General features: G+C 39.8%; 1 protein-coding gene across 1 annotated transcript; it reads right to left on the reverse strand.

The window, feature by feature from the left end:
• Window positions 1-1,162: 1,162 nt before the first annotated feature.
• actn3a (actinin alpha 3a) lies at window positions 1,163-22,623 on the reverse strand. Its single transcript, XM_036587782.1, has 21 exons — window positions 22,264-22,623; window positions 11,759-11,873; window positions 10,385-10,504; window positions 10,123-10,209; window positions 9,916-10,003; window positions 9,586-9,664; window positions 8,643-8,724; window positions 8,446-8,531; window positions 8,261-8,353; window positions 7,805-8,035; window positions 7,226-7,373; window positions 5,552-5,702; window positions 5,245-5,353; window positions 4,951-5,091; window positions 3,849-4,031; window positions 3,534-3,668; window positions 3,261-3,440; window positions 2,994-3,140; window positions 2,792-2,857; window positions 2,400-2,558; window positions 1,163-1,689 (listed from the first exon to the last, which is right to left on the reverse strand). Exons 1-21 carry the CDS (start codon window positions 22,396-22,398, stop codon window positions 1,531-1,533), a joined length of 2,694 nt encoding a protein of 897 aa, XP_036443675.1. The 5' UTR covers window positions 22,399-22,623; the 3' UTR covers window positions 1,163-1,530.
• Window positions 22,624-23,718: the final 1,095 nt, after the last annotated feature.

Here is a 23,718-nt window from a genome sequence, read left to right on the forward strand (position 1 = left end):
AAGCAGAAAATGCAAGCATTTTTGCTTATGTTTTCAGTATCAACATTTGGGAAAATATTTATAATAGTGAGGTCAGACTCTGCTAATATGACTGCTCTAAAAATGTAAATACGAAACAGATACGCTTAGAATTTGAAGACTAGCAGTTCAGTTCTGTTGCTGCTCTGTAGTTCTACAGTGAAACTGCATTTCGTTGGTTTGTAGACTGGTTATTAAAGAACAAGATAGAAGGTCTATCCCATCACAGCATAATTAAAACATTTATTAATTAAGATTTGCCGCCCTGTTGTCCTCAAAGGTACAAAGTTAACATCTCCCTACAATTAAACCTCTGGGAAATACCAAAGTTCTGGAGGGAATTCCCCCTGGTGGGTTTTCCCCTCCACTGAAAACCACATGGGGGAGATTTTTTGAAGATTATAAAATTGCATTTTATAGTGACCTCAGTATCATCCAAAACAATGTGCGTAAAATGTTGAAATTTATGTCAAATTGACCCCAAAGAACACTTATGCATACAAAATGTGTACAGGACATTGAAAACGTGTCATGTTGATTTTATGTCTAGCCAGTCGTCCCCATTACATTAGGGAAAGCCATTCAACATGAAGCAAAAAAAGTTATTTAGAGATGTTTGATCAAATTGACCCCAATGATAATAGGAGGGTTAAAACTAAGCCTATGTAGCAAAAAAGAGGCTCTGAATGTGAGTTAATTTGGTGGCCACTAAGTATCCCTACAGATAAGCCGAAAGAATCCATATTTTGATGTGCTTTTGTCCAGGGTTTAGTCTACCACTTATTCTGAGCAAATATTAAGGGAACTTGATCTCTTCAAGGCATTTGCCACATTAACATGTTGGAGAATCTTAATGGCCTTACCTTATAACTACTCCAGTCCACAAAACTTAAAACTTAAAACTTTAAAACTATGAAGATCCGACATTTCCATTTCCTTTTGGAATTGCAATGTGCCCCCACAGTCTGGAACAGTGTGAGAAGTGATGTGGATATATTTAACATAGCCCATTTTTAGATTTTAATCACTGATGTTGTTAAGGCAACAAAATGTGGCATCACTTGGCAAAATCTACAGACTAAATGCACTGCAAATGTCTTGCAAGACAGCAAAATAAAATAGAATGTGACACTGGATAATTTCCTTAAATATTTTATTAATTTTTCTCCAAAATGGTGACAAGATGGGGAAGAGGAGGCTTTGACTGACAATGCCAATCTGCATGAAACTTTGCGACTTTGACCTTTATTTGCCCATAACACCATGGATGTCCCTTAGCAGTTCTGCCATTGCATGTAATGTTGATGTTAACTCAGGGGACATAAGCCTAATAGTGCTTCTCAGGGCACTGCAGCAAAGCCATCCAATACACCTCACAGTATTCCTGGAGTTAGACTTTTTGGGCTTCCTTGGTAGGAAACATAAGAGAGGAGGTGACTAGTAAGGACAAAGGTGCCACTACAGGGTACAGGGATGTGTGTGTGCATAGTGTCGGGAGGGGGTGTTGCTGTTCTACAAGTCACTCTCTCCATACAGGGCGCTGGAGAAGGAAATGTAGTCCAGAGCATCTGTTGGAGCATCAGTTCCGACATATCGGGTCATGCGGCTGATGCAGTACTCGGCCTGCTCTGGAGGCAGCTCCCGTCTCAGCTCCTCCACTGTGATGTATAGCTGAAAAACAGTCAAGACAGGCAGACACAGTCAGGCACATTTCACAAACAAACAAGGCTTACTTCCTTTTTTCTTGGCATATTCTAATGTGCTACCCAGGTTACACCAATTTAGGGGTGTTGGCTGGTCTTTCAAGTACTGATCTTTATAGATCATTTTATACTAAACTGAACATTAGGAGAATCTCTAATTTCAGAGCATTTAACAGTTGCATCCTCGTATGGTATTCTTTACAGTTATTACTTACAGTCACTAGATCAGGGGTGACCAATCCTGGTCGTGGAGATCCACCACCCTGGAGAGTTCAGATCCAACACACCTGGCTCTAATACTTAGATGCCACTGAAGGCCTTCATTACCTGGATCAGGTGTGTTTGATTAGGGCTGGAGCTAAACTGTGCAGGGTGGTAGATGTCAATGACCACAGTGACCAGGATTGGACACCCCCACACTAGATGGTCACCTTTATCAATACAGACTGAAAGACTATATATATATATATATATATATATTAGTTGTGATATACATGACAACTAAAACTACTGGCAAAACCACATCAGTCTGCCCTTAGTTCTAGCTGAAATATGTAGTTGATACTGTAGTTTGTGTCACAATTCCATTTCTCTGATATGTCATTTGAGTCACAATTCCATTTCTCTGATATGTCTGTGTTTCCTTCTAGAATGTATGCAAAGATACAGAAATCTCACCTTATCAGATGCCAAGATCTTGAAGGATGCCATGACCTGTTCAGCAGTGTCTGTCTCAGCTGTCTCTCTGGTCATGAAGTCAATGAAGGCCTGGAAGGTGACAACTCCTGTGTTGTTGGGGTCCACCAGGGTCATAATACGTGCAAATTCAACTTCACCCTGTAGCAGTAGAAGAAAGGACTGGCTTATAATGCAGTACAAATCACTGTTTAGCATTATAGATTCTGTCCTGACTGAGACGGGTTAAAATGCATCACATTGTATGAAACAATGAAAGAGGTGATGACACACACATCTATAGATTTCTGCTAAAATTGCATGTAAAGTAAACTTTTTATTCTGTAATTGCGGCATACGTAAACTGCTTGTTTGGTATGTGACCTCACACTCACCAAATCGTAGCCCATAGAGATGAGACAAGCACGGAAATCATCTGGGTCCATCATGCCATTCCTCTTCTGCAAATCCAAGAAATCAGTGCGTTACTCACACTAGCTAAACATAAAACCTGGCCAAGTATCTGAATCTACAGTTCTAAACTGCAGAATATAGCCAAATACTGAATAATGAAACAATCAGATTCCATGTTCTCACCCTGTCGAAGTGGTTGAAGGAGGCTCTGAACTCATTGAGCTGTTCCTGGCTGATGCCCTTGGCATCGCGGGTCAGGATCTGGTTCTCCACCTCGTTGATGGTGCGTGCAATGGTGGTGAGCAGCTGCTCCCAGCCCACACGGACATGCTACACAACAGAAATGGATGAATGCGGATGCATGTCAGTCGCAAAAATATGACCGTGGCAGACTGAGATAAAGCAGAAGGTGCATAACTGGTTGAACTAACTGCATAAAGATAAATGTACCTCCATGGTGTAGTTAGTGTGCTTGTTATCAAAGATAAGACCCTCCTGACTGAGTTGGTGGTCTCCTTCCAGCTTGTCAATGTTGGATTTGTAGTTGATGATGTTCTGTTCATACTGTTTCAGATTGCTCATCTGTTCCTCCAGTGAGCCGGCAATGTCAATGGACACATGGCTGATCTCCTGGATACGGATTTAGGATGGGTGTGATTTAGGGACGGTCTTAGATAGGAAAAAACAGCACTGCATTATTGGTGTAAGCCTGTTCTTTAGTACCTCCATCTTGGTCTGAATCCAGGGTCCAATGATGTTGGCCTGGGCAGCAAACTGGCGTCTCAGCCTCTCATTGGACTGCTGCCTGGCCACCTCCTCCTGTAGCATTTGATCACGCATTGGGACCAGCTGTTTGACCTGTTTTGTGGGAAAAGAGGACAGAGAAGAACAGTCTCGGACAGTGGCAGGCTAAGTAATAACATGGCAACGGTTCTATAGAAGTGAAAGTTGTGTGAAATGGATATCACAGAATATATAGCTTTAGCAGTGGCTAACAGTGCTCTCATTATTGCAAAGAGCAGAAACAGTCAGACTCACAGCCTCCCACTTGTTGCTAATGTCCTGTGGGGTGATGTTAGTGTATGGGTTCTCGCCCGTCAGTTTGATCCCGTAAGTCTGAGCGATCTTCAGGATCTCATTTTGGATGCCCAAGGTGGCCATTCGTTCCTTATCAGCCTCAGGCAGTGTGGCCTTGAACTGGTCATGGGCTGTGATCAAACTCTGAGAGAGTGAAAGGGACAAAGGCACTCTTAAAAACTTCCTTTAAAGTTTTGGCTTGGATGTACATTTCTATGAAAAAAAAACTTTAATTGGTATAGAACTTTTACACTGTGTGGAGGTTCTGTCAACTTTAACCCTTTTTCAAAGTAGCTATAATATGCAATTCCCACCTGTTTTGGAGATCTATGCATTTCTTCTTCAATAAAATAACAGAATATGGTTTGATTAAAATGCATATGATCAACAAAACCAGAAGCACACTGGATGTTTCATTTCTCTAAGCAAGCAAGCCAACATTTATGAAAGTGAATTTATTGTTTCAATTCTATTTTTTATTGTGGCAACTATACTCAATATTTTAATATGAAGAAGTGTTGTCCATTTATCTCAGCACAGCTGTCTTTGTGGAGAATGTGTGAATTGTTTTCACATCAGGGGGTTCTCAACCCTCTCCTTTCACCCCTTATTGCTCACTAGCAGCTTAACAAAGAGTCCCATTTCACACACATAGAGCCAGCAGTAGCCTAGTTAACATCATAACAGAACTGTGGGGAAAATATTTTATTTGATGATATTAATTTAAATTTACAATTGGCCTGCAGGAAGAAGTTAAAACAATACTTTATACACACACTAATTAAAAAAGTGGTTCTTTAAAGGACTATCCATTGCAAGAGAACCTAAACTGTTTTTTCTATTACATTGCTCTAAAGAACACTTTTGGCACCTTTATTTTTAATAATGTAGGCTGGAAATGAATGAGAGCAATGACGATGAAGATGAAAAGAAAAACTATACATTATAGTAAAAGGGAAGAGGGAAGTCTGTCTTTAGATAGTCTTCACTAATTCTCTGAGAAGAAATAGATGAGAGACAGTACACTGCTTGAATGCTTCCATGTTCCTCATTTAATCCGCACCTGAATCTCCTCAATGCTGTGTACAATGAACATGTCCTGCAAGTCCTCCATGGCTCCATCCATCCAGTTGTTGAAGGGTGCTGCCCTCTTGGCAAACTCCAGGAACAACTGATCAATAGTTTCCCAAAGCTTCTCCACACGCTGCAGCAGCAGGGCACAATAATTAAATCACAGTTAGAAAACTGATTGTGGTTTTACAAAATGCAGACTTTATACAATTTGCAGAGGCCTCAGATATAGTGATAATATTAACACTACACTAGCTCAATGCAGCAGTTCTGCACAGATGTGTACCTCCAGTGAGTCTCTCCTCTTCTGGGTCAGGGTGCCTAGATTGTCCCACTGGTCACAAATACCCTGGCAGCGGGCATTAATGGTGGCAGCATCATGATAATCTAGCTCACTAGGAAACAAAGTTGACATCATTGTCACCAGCATTTCTGCTACTTATCTGCTACTTCTGCTACTTATTTCTGCTACTTCTGCTTTATTGTGTCGGTCTACTAGATCATAGTCTATGTAATACATTTATATGATAATAGATAATAGATGTATCCCCTAAAAGGAATCTGAGGTGGCGGAGCACCGGCTCCTCTCTTACTTAAGCTCCTGCGCAATGGCAGCAATCTGCTCCACTCTGTCCTGGTGGGCGGCCAGGTCACTTTCAAAGGCCTCGTGCTTCCTCATCAGAGCACGGATCTCCATCAGAGAGGCTGACTCGTAATCCTTCAGAGAAAGCAGTTCCTCTTTACCTGCATTTAACACAATCAACCACAGGAAAGGAGGATGTTGTGAGGTTGAAAGAGGATGCTGTACAGTGTTGCAAACAACAAAAATAGTGGACAAAAAAGCATATAAATTGGCATTCATTGTTTACTATAGAGTGCAATAGCAAAAGAAAGCTTTGAGATTTGATGACAGGCTGGCATGGATCGCTGCCAAAACCACAAAAACAGCCACACTGGTTGTCTTACTCCTGCCCAACCCACAGTTAAATGAGTGAAGCACCTTGGAGAGTAACAGAGACCAGGCCCTCTCCAGCCCAGGCATGCTGTGCTGGAGCATACAAAAGTCAATCAACCAGGCCGAGCATGCCCGTGTTTGCCCAGAAACTGTGTGGAGATATCAGAAGTGCAGGCGATGTCATATTCTGCTCAGTTTACAAACATTTGAGGAATGTCCGACAGCTGGTTATGTATGGATTTTTCTCCAACTTTTAAGTCCAGGTTTGAAATTAGCTGTAATGTCTTAATGTCACGCTTACGGCATGCTCTCATGAAACGGACTTCATCTCCCTGAATCCCATGGGAGATCATGTGACTCGGCCATCGAACGCGGACTCGGATTCCGACAGAGACTCCATTGCCCATAGTGCAGTGGGGGCTCACGTGACCAGTGACTCTCGCGAACGCTCCTATCAGCGCTCACAATCACCGGAATATTAACTGCTTTCACCTGTGTGTATTTTCATGAGACAGGGAACTACTAGTACATACGCCCGGGCTTTAGTTAGGTTCGTTGCGAGGTATTGTTTCCCTGAGACTTCCTGAGCGTTTATATTCTGACTGTCTGACTTCCGTGTTTTTCACCACTGCTTTGTTTCTCCCGTTTTTGTATTTTGCTTCATCCCTCTGGTACTTTTGCCTTTTCTGATTGATCTGTGTTTTTTGACTTTTTGCCTGTTTCACGACGACGACTTTGCTCTGCGCTTTTTGTTCTGTTTGCTGTTGGTTACTAAACTGTCATCAACTTCCCATCCGCAAGCGTCTGGTTTCTGTTGAACTGTCACACTTAAATATATATATATATATATATATATATATATATATATATGAGATGGTGCACTGTACCATCTCATATATATATATATATATATATATATACATACATACATACATCATCTAAACCGCTTATCCTTCTGGGTCGCGGTGGGGTGCTGGAGCCTATCCCAGCTGTCATTGGGCGGAAGGCAGGATACACCCTGGACAGGTCGCCAGTCCATCGCAGTATATATATATATATGAGATGGTACAGTGCAAGCTGTGCAGGGTAGAATTATGTCCTTCTAAAATGCCCCTTCAGGAGTGTACAGTTAGCAGACCATACTTTTTCTCTATATAGCACACCTGATCTTCTCTTTTCTTTCTCAACCTTACTCAATCACCAAGAGTTACTGATCTTGATAAAATCCCTCTGGAACTATTATCCTGTGCTGTGTCTGTGTTTTGTGTTCATGCTGCATCTAAAGCCACATCTTGTGGCCTCTGCTTGATACCTGCAGTCCATGTCTCATGCAGGCTACACTTCTGCTTGAACTTCTCAGCCAGATGGTCCAGTCTCTCCAGACGACGGATCTCTGTCAGCAGCCACTCTTCATAGCCTTTCTCCACCTGCTCTAGACCCTTCCAGGCATTGGCAATGTCCTGTAGCAGGAGGGAGAATAGTGAGATAATACAGCAGGACCCTCAACATTGGGAGCAGCCAACTACTTTTGTTAAGCTGCCACTTTGCAGAACATCACTGCAACCCTCTATTAACTGATGGAGATGTAATCTGAATGATGCTGAAAACCTTGATTAGCTGGATTGTACATTTGTTTCATGTTATATGACCAAAAAATTAAATTTAATGCTTTAATTGCTAATTTGTGGAGATTACTTCAAACAAACTACCAGGTGTCTTATGCAAAAGGGGTGTAGATGAATTGGTCTTCATACTAATCAAGGGTGTAATGCATGCTTTTGTGCCCCACAGAACCAGGCCTGGCATATGGTGTTGTTAATTTGGATACATATGGTCAGGAAATAATGAAAAGAGACCTTACATGAGTGTCAAATGATAATGCAACACATACCGAGACCATCTTGCCCTCAGAGGGCATAAAGGCAGGCCTGTTGCTGAGCCTCAGTTTGGTCTGCAGGGTGTTGAAGTTGATCTCCAGCTGGCACTTCTCCTGGACCTTGGGTGGCTTGTGCACACGGCGGTAATCCCTGAAGTCCTCCAGCTTCTGCTGCATGGCTGGCATAGTCTGCTCTGGCACACGGTTCTCCAGCCAGGGGATGGTCCTCCTGATCCACTCCAGCAGCTGCGAATGGTTACAAATGATGACAAGATTTTGTATCTTTAGTTAGAACAAAATATTATGCTTCCATATTCTTTATATAATGTTCCTGAATATATGGTTCAATGAACAACCTTAATTGGTACAGAACGTTTGCATAAACTGAAAAATTACATTTAAAAAAGGTTCTTATTTTTGAGACTGTAGACACTCTAAGAGAAAAATAAAGCACGACTTGACTGAAAGTACCTCACTAGCCAGTTTCTCATACTCCTGCATCAGTTTCTCATTCTCTTGGTTTACAGCCAGCACTTTGCAGATCCTGTTAGCTGCTGTCTCAGCCTGTAGAAGAGCATATGAACAGTCATACAGCTGTATTCAGTAGAGAAAGGATCTCTCTTTTCGTGGTGAACAATTGATAGCACTGTCCATACCTGCTCCGCACCAGCGAAGGCATGGTAAAAGCAGGACACATAGGTCATGATAGCTTTCTCATCTGGTTTTGGTGTGTTCACAATGTCTGAGAATGAACAACAAGATATAATGTGTCATAATGACATACTGCATCTACCTAAAATCAGTCCCAAATGCAGGTTACTTATATGAGTATAGGAAAGAATAAAAGGTATACCTTCTGCATCAAGCATCCTGGGGATGTCTAGGAATTTCTCAGCCACTTCAAAAGCAGTGTTAAGGTTGCCAACAGGGTCATCCTGCAAAGACACACAGCACCAGATGAATTAGAAACATACAGGTGCATGAAGAAATAATGAAATGGGATGCGGGAGAGGGAGGGAGAAGAAAAACCACAAAATCCAAAAAATTAACAAAAGCCACACAAAATTCATTTCATATGCATGTAGTTAGAAACCGTATCAAATGGATTAGTATCAGGGGCTCAGCCAGATCTTTTACAATGGGGTGGCCAGGTCAGACCCAGTTATTTTACTGGGGTGATAAAGAAAAAAAAATATTACTGTTCTTCTGCACTGCAAATACCGATATCATAGCAAGTGAGACTATCTTATATGTAATTAATATATCCAGTATTTCTCAGATTGCTGTAAAATATTACAAGATTATTTGACTTATTTCTAGACATTTCTTTACTTGATTTAACTTATTTCAAGAAATGATGCTTAAAACAACTAAAATGATCTGCCAATGAAATAAAACACTTTCATAAGATAAAATCACTTAAAAGTAAAAAATGTCAAGATAGAAGTTAAATAATCTTACAATATTCTTACAGTAATCCCATAATGAGAAATACTGGATATATTGACTACATTTGAGATGTTTTCACTTGCTATCATTTTTTGTAGTGTGTGTTTAAGCCTACATTATTAAAAATAACATAAAAAACTGCTGACACAACCATGAATTTATGCAGAAATTGTGTACACATTTGAATCAAGTACATTGAATGCATGTGTTTTGAGGTAGCTGAGTGTTCAGGAGGTGGAGAGGTGAGAAGGTTAGTGCAGAAACAGACTAATGGGTCCTCATATAAGCCAATAAAGAAACAAAGCAGGAACAGTGAGAAAATGAGAGCTAGAGCGAGAGGAGAGCACCTTGCGCAGTTTGGAGTAGTCAATGAGGTCAGGTCTGTGTCTGTGAATGAGGGCACACAGAGCCAGGCCATCCTTCCAACTGAGACACACATGAAGACGATGAGAGAGAAGGGAAGAAGGTAAGAGGATGGATGGAAAAAAGGCAGGGAAGGTGATCAAGAGACTATAACAATGTGTGAAGCCTCTCAGCATAGAGCAGGTGGAGCAAAGCAGATGGGATGGACAATGATGTAAATTGAATAACAATCAACATGAACAAAAGAGCACAATAAAAGCTCACATGAACATAAACTACGGCAGAAGATGGTCTTCAGGGGGAGGACAGCTCACCTGATGTGGAAGTTCTGTACATTCACATTCCTATAGGGGGCAGTCTTTCTCTGACACCACAGCAGCAAGCCCTCCTTAGCAGAAGTCTCTGATAGAAGAAGACAAATGACCATCATTAGTTATTAATTCATGAAGATCATTATGTCCAGAAACTGCATTAGGTGGTTTTGATGAGTCAGTTGAGCTTCAGATTTAAAGTTCCTTCACCTTCTACAGAGATGTCCTGGATAGCAAAACGCAGGATGATGGTCCAGATCATTCCAAGAGTCATCTTCACGTTACCATCCACAATTTCTGCATGAAGACATGAAAGAGAGATGAATAGAACAAGAGCAGATAGGCACCATTTGAAAGAGTCATGTAGAAGAGTGAAAGGAGAAAAGTGGATGAACTCTAGAGTAGAGTCAGCATATATGGACAAATAATTTCAATAGTTTACAGGTAAAACAACAAGAAGCAAGAAGCTCACCCTCAGCACCAATGGATACCAGCTTGACTCCCTTGCTGCAGATGAAGTCCAGGGCCTTGTTCACATTGGCGATCTTGTGGAAGCGCATCTTACCTTTGTCTGGCTTGGGAAGCCTCTCGCCTGTAAACAAAAAGAGAAGAGGAGAAAGAAAGCTTTTGTAAGAAAGGTTGATGATAATTAAGGAAATTAAGGAAGGTAACAGTGATCTTTTTTTATTTTGAAGTCCCAGGGAATCTAAATCCATAAGTAAGTTACTCTTGATCTTGTGGGCACACAACACACATGTTCAAAATAACTGCTGTGAAAACTTCCCAATTCAATAAATGGTTGATGTATTTTGTCACCATTCTCATATCTTGATGTATACTGGGCAGTCTTTATCTTGGGTAGTGTGAACGTAAGCAATATCCTTAGCATTCATGAGGCTGACATGGATTTTCCCTACCCGCACATATCAGTCTTCTTCTCTCTTTTCGAAACAGAGAGACTTGTCACAAGAAAGCCAACAACAGGCAAAAACAAACCTATAAAGCAGAGGTCTGTGTGGGACTGATTTTTCAGTCCGGCCCCTCTTCCGCAAGATTTCATCCCGCTCCTGCCTACTCTGGTACGGTTTGTCCCACTCCCGCCAGCAGCCTAAATAATTTGTCCCGCCCCCACCTGCAGACCTGTACACTACTGAAAATGACTGCCATATGTTGTACTTGCCTTTAGTCTGTTTTATTGTTATGTATTCGCCTTTATTAAGAACATTTCCCACATCTCTGGCCATCTGACTGTCTAAACGCTTCACTGTTTCTGCAGCCTACAAGAATGCAATTCATGTGACTGTTAATGTAATTGTGTGCTTCTATTTAGAACTAATTTAGAACAGCTGTTTTGAATGAGTTCATTACTTTGTGTTATTTTGCTGTTAGATATTATTTGCATACGGTAATGATTAAGTGATAGTTGTCATTTTATTTTGCCCATTCATTCATTTGTGGGAATGGCAATGGCAATGTCTTAGAATGTAAGGTTCTTCTTCACTTTAAAGCTAGATGTGCTTCCAGGGAATACTGTGAAGTGAATAAGAACCTTATACACTGAGACGCTGCCATATAAAAGCTGAATAATGTTTTCAGTTAGTCATAGACACAGTGGTATAGTCTACAACACAACCTGCATATAACTGATGTTGCGCAAAAAACCTGTGCATCTCCATTTTGTCACTTTTTCACTTTTTTTGTATAATTTGAAAGCTCCAGTCACTCTCTGCGTGGTGTTAACATTTCATGATGAACGGACTAATAAAAACAGTCCAATAATCTTGGTACAGTGGCCCACATTTATCAAGCATCTCAGAGTAAAAGTGCCCCCAAAGCTGGCTCCTACCTGAGATCACCTCCAGCAGCAGCATGAGTTTGAGTCCATTCCTGAAGTCCTCCTCAATGTTCTCAATCTGCGTCCCAGCCTTACGCAGATGAGAGTTACACCAGGCGGTGAAGGTCTGAGAATGGGATCATGGAGATAATGAACACAATGGATCTGTATTTCAGAACTTCACTAGTAATCAAATGTTCATTATAAGAGAACTCCACTGATTTTTCAACCACCTCATAGAAAGTTATTACATGAAACCGGTACAAATACTCTGATGTCTGAGACATTGTTTTATATAAGTTTTAAAAATGTTTTGGTCTAGATATATATATATATATATATATATATATATATATATATATATATATATATAAATACATTTTATATATTTATATATATATGTATATATATATATATATATATATATATATCTTTATACACATGCATATCAACTTCACTAAAAACTATCACAAAAACTGTGAAAAAAACCTGAGCCGGTAGGTTTCTCTACAACAGAGCATTTTGCGTCAGACCTCAGTGAAGGACACTGAGTTTCCTCTTAAAACCCACTTGTGCAATTTTTACAAAGATTCTGACATTCACCAGTGTTTTCTTATTTGGGATTTGTTCTTAGGTAAGAACAGAATCTACACACATGCAAGAGCACAAAGGTGTGAACAGTTTCATGCTTTAAAAACATGTCATGAATCTGACGTAGACTTTGTCTTGGGACATTTCTCAAGAATAAATTTAAGAAAAAACTTAGGAAGATATTGGTGAACGAGGCCCTTTGTTTACATATTAACTACTGAATAAAGCAGAAATATTGCAAAATTGCTGGAATTTCCTTTTAAGTTAAAACATCCTGTAATAAGATCAAAACCTCATAAATCCTTTATCCGGATTTTAGTATCATTCACCATTTTAAAACTTCAGTTGCTGCTTACATTTTGTGAACATTTCATGACGAATGGACTAACAGGTCCAAATTATGATTAATATAATCCCTAATAAAGTTGCCATGTTGGAGAAGTTTTGTTATAAACACAATGATATGTTTATAAAATAAAGAACAAAAACATTTTAAGGAAAGTCCACACAAATGAGTGGCAACTGCTGCTGAAGATGTTCTCCATGCATGCTAAAAGCCAATGCATGGTTTTGTTTTAGTTGTTTTTGCATATTAAAGTTGGAAAGCAGAATCCCAGAGTAAATGGAGGTCTTACTCAAGGACACAAAGGCAGTGAATTTAAAGGGCCTGTATTCAAAGACATCCAGTACTATGTCAGCATCTCTGCGCTCTATCTTGAGACTGAATCCAGAGCTCTCAGGGTTCACAGTGTTCCAGGACGAGGGCCCACGTCCCTAAAGCTTCTCACAGGAGTTCCGAGCTCGGATCAGATTTTTCTCTTATTTACGATGACCTACATCAGCATTCCTAATCTGAGAAGCTTTATGAACATTCTCAATCCTAAGATTATAAATCAATTACTAAAGACTTTTTATTCAGTCACTACTATGACTTTTTCAGTAAGTTATACTAATATGTACTATGTAGTTCAGAGAGTGAAGAACAGTAGTGAGAACCCCAAAAGGGCCCTTAGGGTTTATGTTATTCAGCAGTAAATGGGCGCAAAGGACTTGGACACATGGAGGAAGACCTGAAGTCCAAAGGTCTGCAGATCACAGCCCAGGCTGAACACCTATGTGGAGCCATGGAAGAAGATCTAGAAGAGAGGTGACTAAAGAATGCCCAGGCCCAACGTAATTTGATGTAAGACTGGAAGAGGAGACCCTTCTGCAGCAGGTGTCCACCCCTCAAATCACCCCCTCCTGCCACACATGACCAAATTTAGCCCCTACCCTGAGGGAGGGGGTAGCTGGAGGAGAGTGAAAGGGTTGGAGAAGGAGGCTATATCTGGGAGCCAAAGAGACACCAGAAGACAGCTGAGAGCACAGCATTCCTGGAATGCATGTTGGCAGCACTGAAGCAAGACAAAATGCGTCCAGTTCAGGAGAGTTGGGTCTTTTAAAGAAGGCATCGGCAAACTAAAGCTGTTGTCTAAAAAAAGGCTGTGATTTTAATGTTTCACCTGAGAACATACATATGTAAATAACATCTCACCATGTGGACTACAATCAAAAGGAATGAACAGTAGTCATTCATTGCATGGAAAAAAACACTAATACTGTATGTTTCTCAGACAATATTTTTCTTCATTATAACCCAATGACAAGATATACAGTAACATTTGTCAAAGGGAAAAACATCATGTGCTGATAATCTGTGCAGTCATTTTCACCTAAGAACCTTATCTATTCCCAGTGCTGTTAATCCATCTTTAAAAGTGCAACAAATAACTTGTCTTCTTGCCATTTAAAAAAAGATTAGGAAGTCTACAATTAGAAGGCTGCATATTTACCTCTTAGTTATCACTTGCGTATTACTCACTGTGCCCATCACAGAGGCCTCAGGCCTTTAGGGTGATTACTAACTTACTATTATATATATATATATATATATATATATATATATATATATATATATATATATATATGATGATATATATGTGTGTGTGTGTGTGTATATACGGCAACAATTTCCAGAGTGGAAAAGTAGAAAATAGCATTAAATCTATTAAAACAAATTTCATAGCATATCTATCACAAGTATTACATAATCACCTGACCACAATTATTTAAGATGACTACAATTATTTCCACTTATCCAATTCTTTACCTTTCACAACAAACAGAATGTGAATTGGATGCATTTTTATGAGGCAAATAGACCCAAATTAAATTAAACAACAACACATTTGTTGAGACATGTCACAGGTCTGACAAAAACAATAAATGTTCCCTTCTGGCTATAATATAATTAGGAGCAGAGGTGAGTAATGTTTATTTGATCTTGGGCTGTTTCTGTCATTAACTGCTTCGACAGGTAGGAAGCAAGACAGCTAATCAGCCAGTCTGGCTATGTTTTTATTTTAATAGTCTCAGACAAAGAAACAAAATCAGGCAACCACAGCATTAATTGCAATTATTTATATGGCAAATAATCATAAGTTAAAATTTCTGATCAAGACAGGCCTGATCATAGATTCATATTAATGACACAGCTAAGTTCTTGCTTTATGGCATTTTCAAGATTCCATGGGTAGCTAGAGGTGTTTAGTGAAACTCCATGCATCAAAATGACCCTCCTTGGAGAGACAAACATTAATGGTTCTAACTGGAGCTTTTGCTTTGAAATGTGTGCAGATAGCTGTTTATATAAGTCCAAATATCATGTCCCATTCAGACTATGTTCATTAACCAGCTAATAAAAAAATTAACAAATCCGATCTGACATCTTATCCTAGCCACCATGATACTGTCCACACAGAGCTTAGATTTTAACTGTTATAAGCCAACACTGTAAAAGAATATAAAACTCCTTATTCTCAAATATAAGTCCCTTTTCCAGACACAGAGTGATGTAAAACACTATTTGGACTCGCTTTACTATCCAACTAATTGATTCTATAGTACGTCACTTGTATGAGTTAAAAACAAAATATTTTCCTTATTAGTAGATCAAAGTAGCATTGTTTCAATAGCATTGCACAAGTCAGTGTGGAATGTAGTTCCACCCTGGGTGTAGCTTTACCCCAAGACTGCTGGAGATTTCCTTTAAAATAACTTGAGTGTTTTTAAGCCTTGGCTTAATCTGGGTGCAGGAAACACTCCCCTAGTAGCTCATCCATCAACAATGCATTAGTCAGCTAGAGAGGTGGGCAGCAATTAGCTACATTCACTCAGTTTCATGTACCTAAAAAATGGTTTATATGTGCACAATTACCCCTTCCCTTAAAAGTAATTGATGAGCCAAGACATGTTTGGTGTCTGAAGTTTGTTTCTTTGATTTTGCACTGGTGCTATGAAACCAATGTGCTGGAAATCTGTGTCAGCCTAGATCATTATTACAGGCATTACATTAGCCTTGTAGTTCCACTGTTAAACTAAAAAACTTTAGGCAACAAACCTGCACTGACTGACAGAGTACATGTGGGGTAAGTGAACACTTGTGTACATTTGATTTTTCAGTGAACCACTTTTTTAAGCAAAATCTTCTAGGCTGAGAGAAGAGAAGGTGATGCAGCTGTGAGAGGGCCACTGTGTCTGGCTGTAGAGGAGCAGGTGTGGGTGTGAGGCTGCCGCTGGCCTGGGCTCACTCAAGCCTGGGAGTAGATTAGCACTTACAGTAGGCATGCAGCAGTGGGGCGGGAATGGGTCAGTTGGCTGCAGCTCCAAGTGCTCACCCTACTGCTCACTGTCAGAGCTTGATAACCCGCAGCTTGCACAGTGAAAGAACAGCTGTCCACTATTCGAAGAGGAAATACAGTGCGTGCACCAATCAGTGTGGGTGTTTGTGCTAGTCGATGCAGACAGGTTGACATATATAATATAGTATATAACATACACTGGTATGCGCTGAATATGCAACAAATCTTACTGACTATAAAAAAGGACTAAAATAACTCTACTTGGAAAACTGCCACCTCCCTTTCTGTCAAGTTGAATTAAAATAGTTTGAGATACCCTGAAATGTCTATTACTGATATTTCAATTTCATCCATGTTAGTGGTGTGCATTCTGACAAATTCTGACTTCATACCCATACAGGTCAATATACGGATATATTCAGTTAACAACAGTGAAGGAAAAAAACATGTATAAATATTAATCCATTAAAATCCCAGGCTTAATACTTACTAAGCCTTATTATTCAATAACTACAGGGACTTCAATGCAAACAGGTTGAGCTATTGTTAAGTTACAGAAGAGTGGAGTAAAATGTTGGGGAGTCAGTGAGACCTGGCCATTTAAGGGTTGTAAGAGTTTAACCCTACTGCTAACAGGCTAAAACATTCAGTTTGCACAAACAAAAATTTAACAGCATTTAGTGATATTTGAAACCACATAACATTTGAAAACATGTCTTATTCGCAAAAAGAAACAGGGAATTTTTAGGTCAGCATGCTTAAATAACAGTGGCTGCTTCAAACAAACAAATGAGTTAATGCTAACACTAAAGCTAACTGCTGCTGCAGTAAATGTAGCAGGTAAAAGTACCATTTAAAAAGACAAAGTTTTTCTTGTCATCTTTGATCGAAGTGCAGTGACTTTTGCCCTCTTGAGGTCCAAAGAATAATCAGTCAAGCAAGCCTGCATGCTGAAAAATGAGAATAAATCCACCAGAGACAAACCCAAAACATTATGTGTGCCAAAACTAACCGCTGTGCACTTTGTTAGGTACATTCGTAAAGGTGCAGTGTGTAGGTTTTAGTGGGATCTATTAGCAGTAACGGAATATAGTCTAAAAAAAACGTTTTTTTATTCAGTGTACAATCACCTATAACTATGAATCATTATGTTTTTGTCAGATTAGAATGAGCCCTTCATATTTACATAGGGAGTGGGTCCTCTTCCAAAAGAGGCCGCCATGTTGCCCCACCATGTTTCTACAGCTGCCCAGAATGGAAAACACTGGCTTTAGAGAGTGCCATAAATCGGAGGCTACCATAAACACAATAATACACTGCCAGGATTTCAAATCATTGGTAATACACAAGAACACACATACATTTTCTAAGCCGCTTATCCATCTGGATCACAGGGGGAGCTGGAGCCTATCCCAGAAGTCATTGGGTGGAAGGCGACACAAGAACAGAAAGGCCAAATTACAGTTTGTGAAAAGTGCCAAGATAAAAAAAAAAAAAACATGCTTATGATCCAAAGCATACCACCTCATCTGAGAAAACATGGTTGCTTGACCCTGTATGGCTGCATGTGGATCTGCCTCATATATAATCCTGAAGTGTACAGAATCATCTTAAATTGGTGGTCAGCAGCCCTCCTCCTGAAGATCGACTTTCCAGCAGAGATTAGTTCCAACCTCTATCTAACATGCTGCCTCCTCCTTACCTAACAACAATACATCAGATCCAGTCAATCAAGGAGGTTCATTAGCTAGAGCACATGTGGCAAACTGTGGTTGGAACTAGACTTTGCCAGAAGGTTGATCTCCACGACCAGGGTTAGTGACTACTCTCCTAAATTCTAAGATGCATCCAAATGGCTCAAAACTCAATGGATGGCAGTTCACCTTGCAGCAAGATAGGGGCTAAAAATACACTAATAAATCAAGTATGAGTTTTTTAGGGCCAAAAATAGAGCGCTTTTGACTGACTAAGTCACGTGGCCCCTAATCAACCCCCACACAACAGCTCAAAACCCCCCAAAACAAACAGGAAGATCAAAACATTATTTTACAGACGTAGCTGAGCCTGGATCATTTCAAATCAGTGTGCTGATACAGCTAAAGCATATAACACTGCCTCAATGTCCAATTACAAAGACAGCAATAAAAATTGCATGCAATTATTGAATAGCCCCAGGTCAAATGACACGTTTTGTTGATTTTGTTTATCTTTTGCATACAACTGTATGTATTTAAAAAAAAACAATGAGACACTGGTGTAATTAGAATTACAATGTGTTAAACTCCTGAGTCTAATGTCTAATATGTATTCAATATAAGTATAAAACAGCACATTACCAAGTTTCAGTCAAAGCTCAAATATTGTGACATATCTCATCACATCAAATTCAGCATACAACCTGTTGATTAGGTTTCTCATAAATATTATTACATTTTACTGTATTTATGTTTAATTGTATTTATTCTAAAGTATTTTTAATGGCAATACAAGGCACTGCCAAGAAATAGTTTTAAACAACTTTCGTGGTTATAACCAGGTAATAACATCTAGGAAAATGATAAACTGCAGTAGGCTAACTCCTACTTTAAAATATATTATCCTGTATATCAGTTTCAACAGTTAATGAAAATATTTAAATTTCATAGGACAGGGTAATTATCTGACACCAATCTAAACAGCCATGTTATTCATGTTTCAGTCTCAGAAAAAAAAATCAGGAAACATGTTAAACAGAAAATTACACAAAAAGCCTTCAGTACTAAATATAATGTCAAATATGTCAGTATTTAATTTGTCTTTTGTACACCTACTGCCATTTTAACTCTTCCATCCTCCCAGTCTTAACACCAGCCGGCTGTGTCCTCCCAACAAAGCTCTCATTGACATTACGCTGCTCTTCAAACAGACACTAACATTTACACAAGAAACTACACAAACATACCTAAGCTGCCAGCAAATGTCTCTCTCATTTACTCCCAAATTGTCGAAAGGAGATACTTCTGAGATATAAGATAATCCAGTTGCATAAAGAAGGAGAAAGTCAAAGGAAAATAAATGAAAAACAGGAGTGTCTAAAAATGGAGCTCAAATTATTATTAAAAGATACAGAGAAGATGGGGCTCCTAACAATCATCCAAGAGCTGGCAGACCACTAAAACTGTATACTTCAGATAAACAGTACTTAAAACTTTCATCTTTGAGACAGAGGAGAAAATCCAGCTCCACTCTTATTTCAGATCTAACACAGCTGTTTCTGTCCATCCTCCCACTGTGAAAAGACAACTCAATGCTGAGTCTGAAAGGATGTGTAGCTGTTAAGAACTCATTACTGAGAAAAGGAAACAGACAACAAAGAAGAAAATCTGCAGTAGAACACTGAAACTGGACATGTGGAGTGAGGTTTTATGGACTGAGGAATGTAATTGGGATTGCTGGGATATTTATATAAACAGTATACTATAGATAATTATATAATACATTATACACATTGATAAATTTCAAATGTGATGATGCACACATATACACACATTTTTTCTTCCATATATTTGTAGCCCCTCAAACTTATACCATCCACCCCCTAATCCAGGGGTGCCCATCTCCAGCATAGTTTTGTAATTTCCCTGATTTAACTTTTAACCACTGGTAATTAAGTGATGAGTTGAAGTACTTTTGAGCTGGGAAATCAGCAAATTATGCTGGACTTCAGCCATCGTGGAGTTGTGCATCCCTGCCCTAACCTCTTCCCCCCACCCTTACATCGGACAGTTTATAGCAGCTCCCTTACAAGGACACCTCTTCTGGAATAGCAACTGCCATTTGATCGTACGCATGGCCACACTGACCCACCCACAGGAGGCTGAGAGAGGGCACACTCATACCTAATAAACTCACCTGGCCTTGTCAAATAAAACTTCTCTTGTTATAAATTACATCTGACTTTTATTAGCAAAATTAATCTAGATTGAGGCTACTGTCTAGATCAAAGCCATTATCTTGATCTAAAGCAATTTTCAGAAAAATGTACTTAACTACAATTAAAACAAATCAATGGATGTTTACTGCCATGAATTACTTCCAGATCATCAGAACAACTACTGGCCTTCATCAATCAGTGAGCTGGGCAATATTTTGCATGTAGTTGATGCTCAGTCTTTTACACAAACCACATTCCCAAAGAGCATCAGTAATAATTCACATAACTGCCCTGATTAAAAGGATTACACAAGCAATTAAGAGAGTAATCACTTCATGCTGGAAATACCAACCCTCACTAAGAACCTTAAACACGTACTGACTGCTCTCCAGCAGTCCAGTCTCAATGATATAACCTTCATAAAATGTGGTTATTGCAGTATTACAAGCAATTTGGTCTGACAAGCATGTTCAAATTACGAAATAGGCAGCTTAGTAGTGAAGTTAGGAATGGCACAAGACCCATGCAAAAAATAACAAGTATGCTGGTTCTCCAGGCTGTTCACTGAGGTCACATAGTAAGCTACAAGAGCTTACTGGGCCATTAAATACAAGCCCATGAGGAAATAGAGCAGGAAAAATGTCATACTAGCAATACTCGTAGCTCCCAAAGCATTTTCAGACAGAATCAAGACAAGCCTATACAAATCAATAGTTTGAAGTGCTGAATACAAATCTCTATGTAAACAAAATGACTGGTGATGCAAAAGGCTTGCTTATATATGTGTAATTTTATATATATATATATATATATATATATATATATATATATATATATATATATATATATATATATAGTGTGTGTGTGGTGTGTGTGTGTAATATAAATATATATAATGCATATATAAATAAATTAGACTATATTACATTAATTTGACTAGATTACATAAGACTGTAGCTCTGCAGACTCAATACACCACAAAAAATCTTTAGTTTCTAGTTGGTCACATGCAAAGAAATATAGAACAACTAATGATACATTTATATATGAGCTAATGAGCTCTATATAAAAGCTATTCTGAGTGATTTACACAGGAAAATTACTGGGTTGTCAAGACACGGATTCTTATTCTGTTAACTTAATGTTATACGTTCAATAACCTCAAACTTTTAAGGAAGCCCAGTAACTAACTTTAGATTTATATAGCATTTTCTACAGTGCAAAAGACCAAACCAAGTTTATGATTGATGATAAGAATTTGCACTGATAAAAGATTTAAAGCTTCAAAAGTGAAAGTGGGTAACTTCTGTGATTGCATCATGCAATAATGTTGCACCATGTACTGTCAATCATTCAGTGATGGTTAACAGATTATGATGAATAAGCCACAGGGTCAGAGACTAATGGGCTGAGAGAACAGGCTGATGTGGATGGGAAAAGCAGGTTCAGTATTTTTAGTAAAGGAAGCTATTTGAGGCGCTCTCCAGGTTACTGCTTAACTGCTTCCTTTACACCCCCCACCCCCCTTTACAAGGCTATCACCTGTTGCAGTCACTTCGGGGTACTTAGGGCCTGCTGCCACGCACTGCAGGTGTGCTTTCTACACGACACATAGCAGCTGCAGGAAGGCCTGGTGTGCAAATCTGTTCATCAGTGGTATTTAAATTTGAGACAGCAGATTCTGCAAGTCTCCTCCTCCAATCAGTTCCGAGAACCAAATCACAAGACTGCATCTTGCCGAAGGAGCTGCAGGGCCTGTTCATTTACTCCAAAGAGAATCCATGTGATAAGTACTTACCCAAACCAGATAGGAACAGTCTTTAACAGTTACTGATATCAAGCACATCTTCTACAGATCCATGCTGTGTCATGGAAGCACAGCACCAAGTTGAAATTTATTTTGTTGCAGTAAAATTATCATGGGCTGAATGAATGAATGTTCAGCTTAAGGAAACAAGGTCAGTGTTCAAGACTCCAAGCCTACAATAAAAGGCCTTCCAATGGCGAATCATCATAGGCATTACTATTTAGGACCAGTTTAAGCCTGAACCTAAACTAATTTTAAAGGGGATTCACCATTGGCACTGTAGTTTAGTCCAAGACTAAGCAAAATCCATGCTCAGGAAATCATCCGTTAGATTTGTAGACTTAATCCAGGTGAAGGAAGTAGGCTAACAGGGCCAGTTCACCACCCTAGAGTAAGCTTAGTCTTGGATTAAACTGCATTATCAGTGGTAAGTCATTACTGAACTTCATTTAGTGTATGCTTTGGCTTGACATGGGACTGGAAAACTGGCCCATAGTGTCTCCATGCTCTAAAAGACCTACACTACCTTACGCTGTTGCTTCTCCCAGGCAGGGTCCAGCAGCAGGTCCCTGTCCCAGTCCTCCTCCTGGACCATGTACTCCTCAGCCGAGGTCATCATATATGAGCTTTGATACTGCACTTGCGTTTCAACCGCTGTCATTTTGCCGTCTTCCCAGGAATGAAGAGTATTATCCCTTCAGTGTTTAAAAACTGCTCTGCCCCACTCAGTTCAACATGCAAGGTGTCTTCGACCACACAGCGCGTCCCGTGCCGCTTTCCGGAAAGACAGAAGCCCCCAGGTCCAGCCTTCCGCCTCTAATGTAGCCGCTCCCACCGCCCGCTGAAGTAGCAGCCGCTGCTCGTGCCCCTCACCGCACGCTTATACGGCTCAGCGCCCAAATAAGCAGGAGCGCGCGGCATGTGGGCGCAGGTTAAAGACTTAGAAGGCAATAAAGGCGGGATTTGAGCAGGTCAGCGCGCGTCACTGTGTCCCGACATATTACTCAGTTTTTGAGCATAATCTCACTCTGTACTTGATTTACGTTTCCCCACAAAACTCGCGACTCCCTTTCCCCGCTGAGTCATTCCATGAGATGGGTGCCAAACGGAGACGCTAATCCGAGTTTGTTTTCAAAGTTTCTGTAGGCTACTTTTTGTGCCGTGTAACACAGTTACGACCAGAACCCATCATAGTGAAACAGTAGCGAGGAAAATGAGCTAAACAAAAGCAAACCTGCAGGCTTTAGAACTTGGCTCTAAATGCCAAGTCAGGTCAGTCATGTCAAAGCTGTCACTAAATCAGCATTTTATCACCTTAAGAATATCAACAAGACTGAGATTTTCTGACTAAACCAGATCTGGAGAAACTCATTCACGCTTTTATTTCCAGCAGGATTGATTACTGTAATGGTCTCCAAAGAAATAAACAGCTTCAACTGATTCAAAACACAGCTGCCAGAATCTCACTAGGAGTAAAAGGAAGAAAAAACATCACCCCCATCCTTACACTGGCTACCAGTACATTACAAAACCGACTTTAAGGTACTAATACTGGTCTATAAATCACTTAATGGCGTAGGAGCAGCTTATTTATCTGATATACTAGCCAGTTAGTCCTTCCTAGACTAGACATGGAGAAGCAGCGTTTAGCTACTGGAAACCCATTTCATGAAGCTCCTAACATGCAGTTATTTTGCTGATGTTGCTTCCAATGGTAATTTGGAACTCTTTAGTGAGTGATTTAACAGAGAACAGGCACTGTGTGCTTCAGCACTCAGCGGCCCCACGGTGTGAGTTTGTGAGGTCTCCCGCTGCTGCTGCTTCCATTTCACAATAATAGCACTTACAGTTGACAGGGGCAGATCTAGCAGGACAGAAATTTCACAAACTGATTTGTGACAGAGGCAGCGTCCTATGAGATGCCATGTTTAAAGTCACTGCACTCATCAGTATGACCCATTCTACTGCTAGTGTTTGTCTA

Source organism: Colossoma macropomum, unplaced genomic scaffold (genome assembly GCF_904425465.1).
Source record: "Colossoma macropomum unplaced genomic scaffold, Colossoma_macropomum, whole genome shotgun sequence".
NCBI lineage: Eukaryota > Metazoa > Chordata > Actinopteri > Characiformes > Serrasalmidae > Colossoma > Colossoma macropomum.

Coding starts and splice junctions, on each gene's coding strand:
- actn3a (XM_036587782.1), bottom strand. CDS start 22,398: ATGACAGCGGTTGAAACGCAAGTGCAGTATCAAAGCTCATATATGATG. Junction 11,874..22,263: donor GGGAGAAGCAACAGCGTAAG/GTAGTGTAGGTC, acceptor TCCCATTCTCAG/ACCTTCACCGCCTGGTGTAA. Junction 8,036..8,260: donor ATGAGAAACTGGCTAGTGAG/GTACTTTCAGTC, acceptor AACCATTCGCAG/CTGCTGGAGTGGATCAGGAG.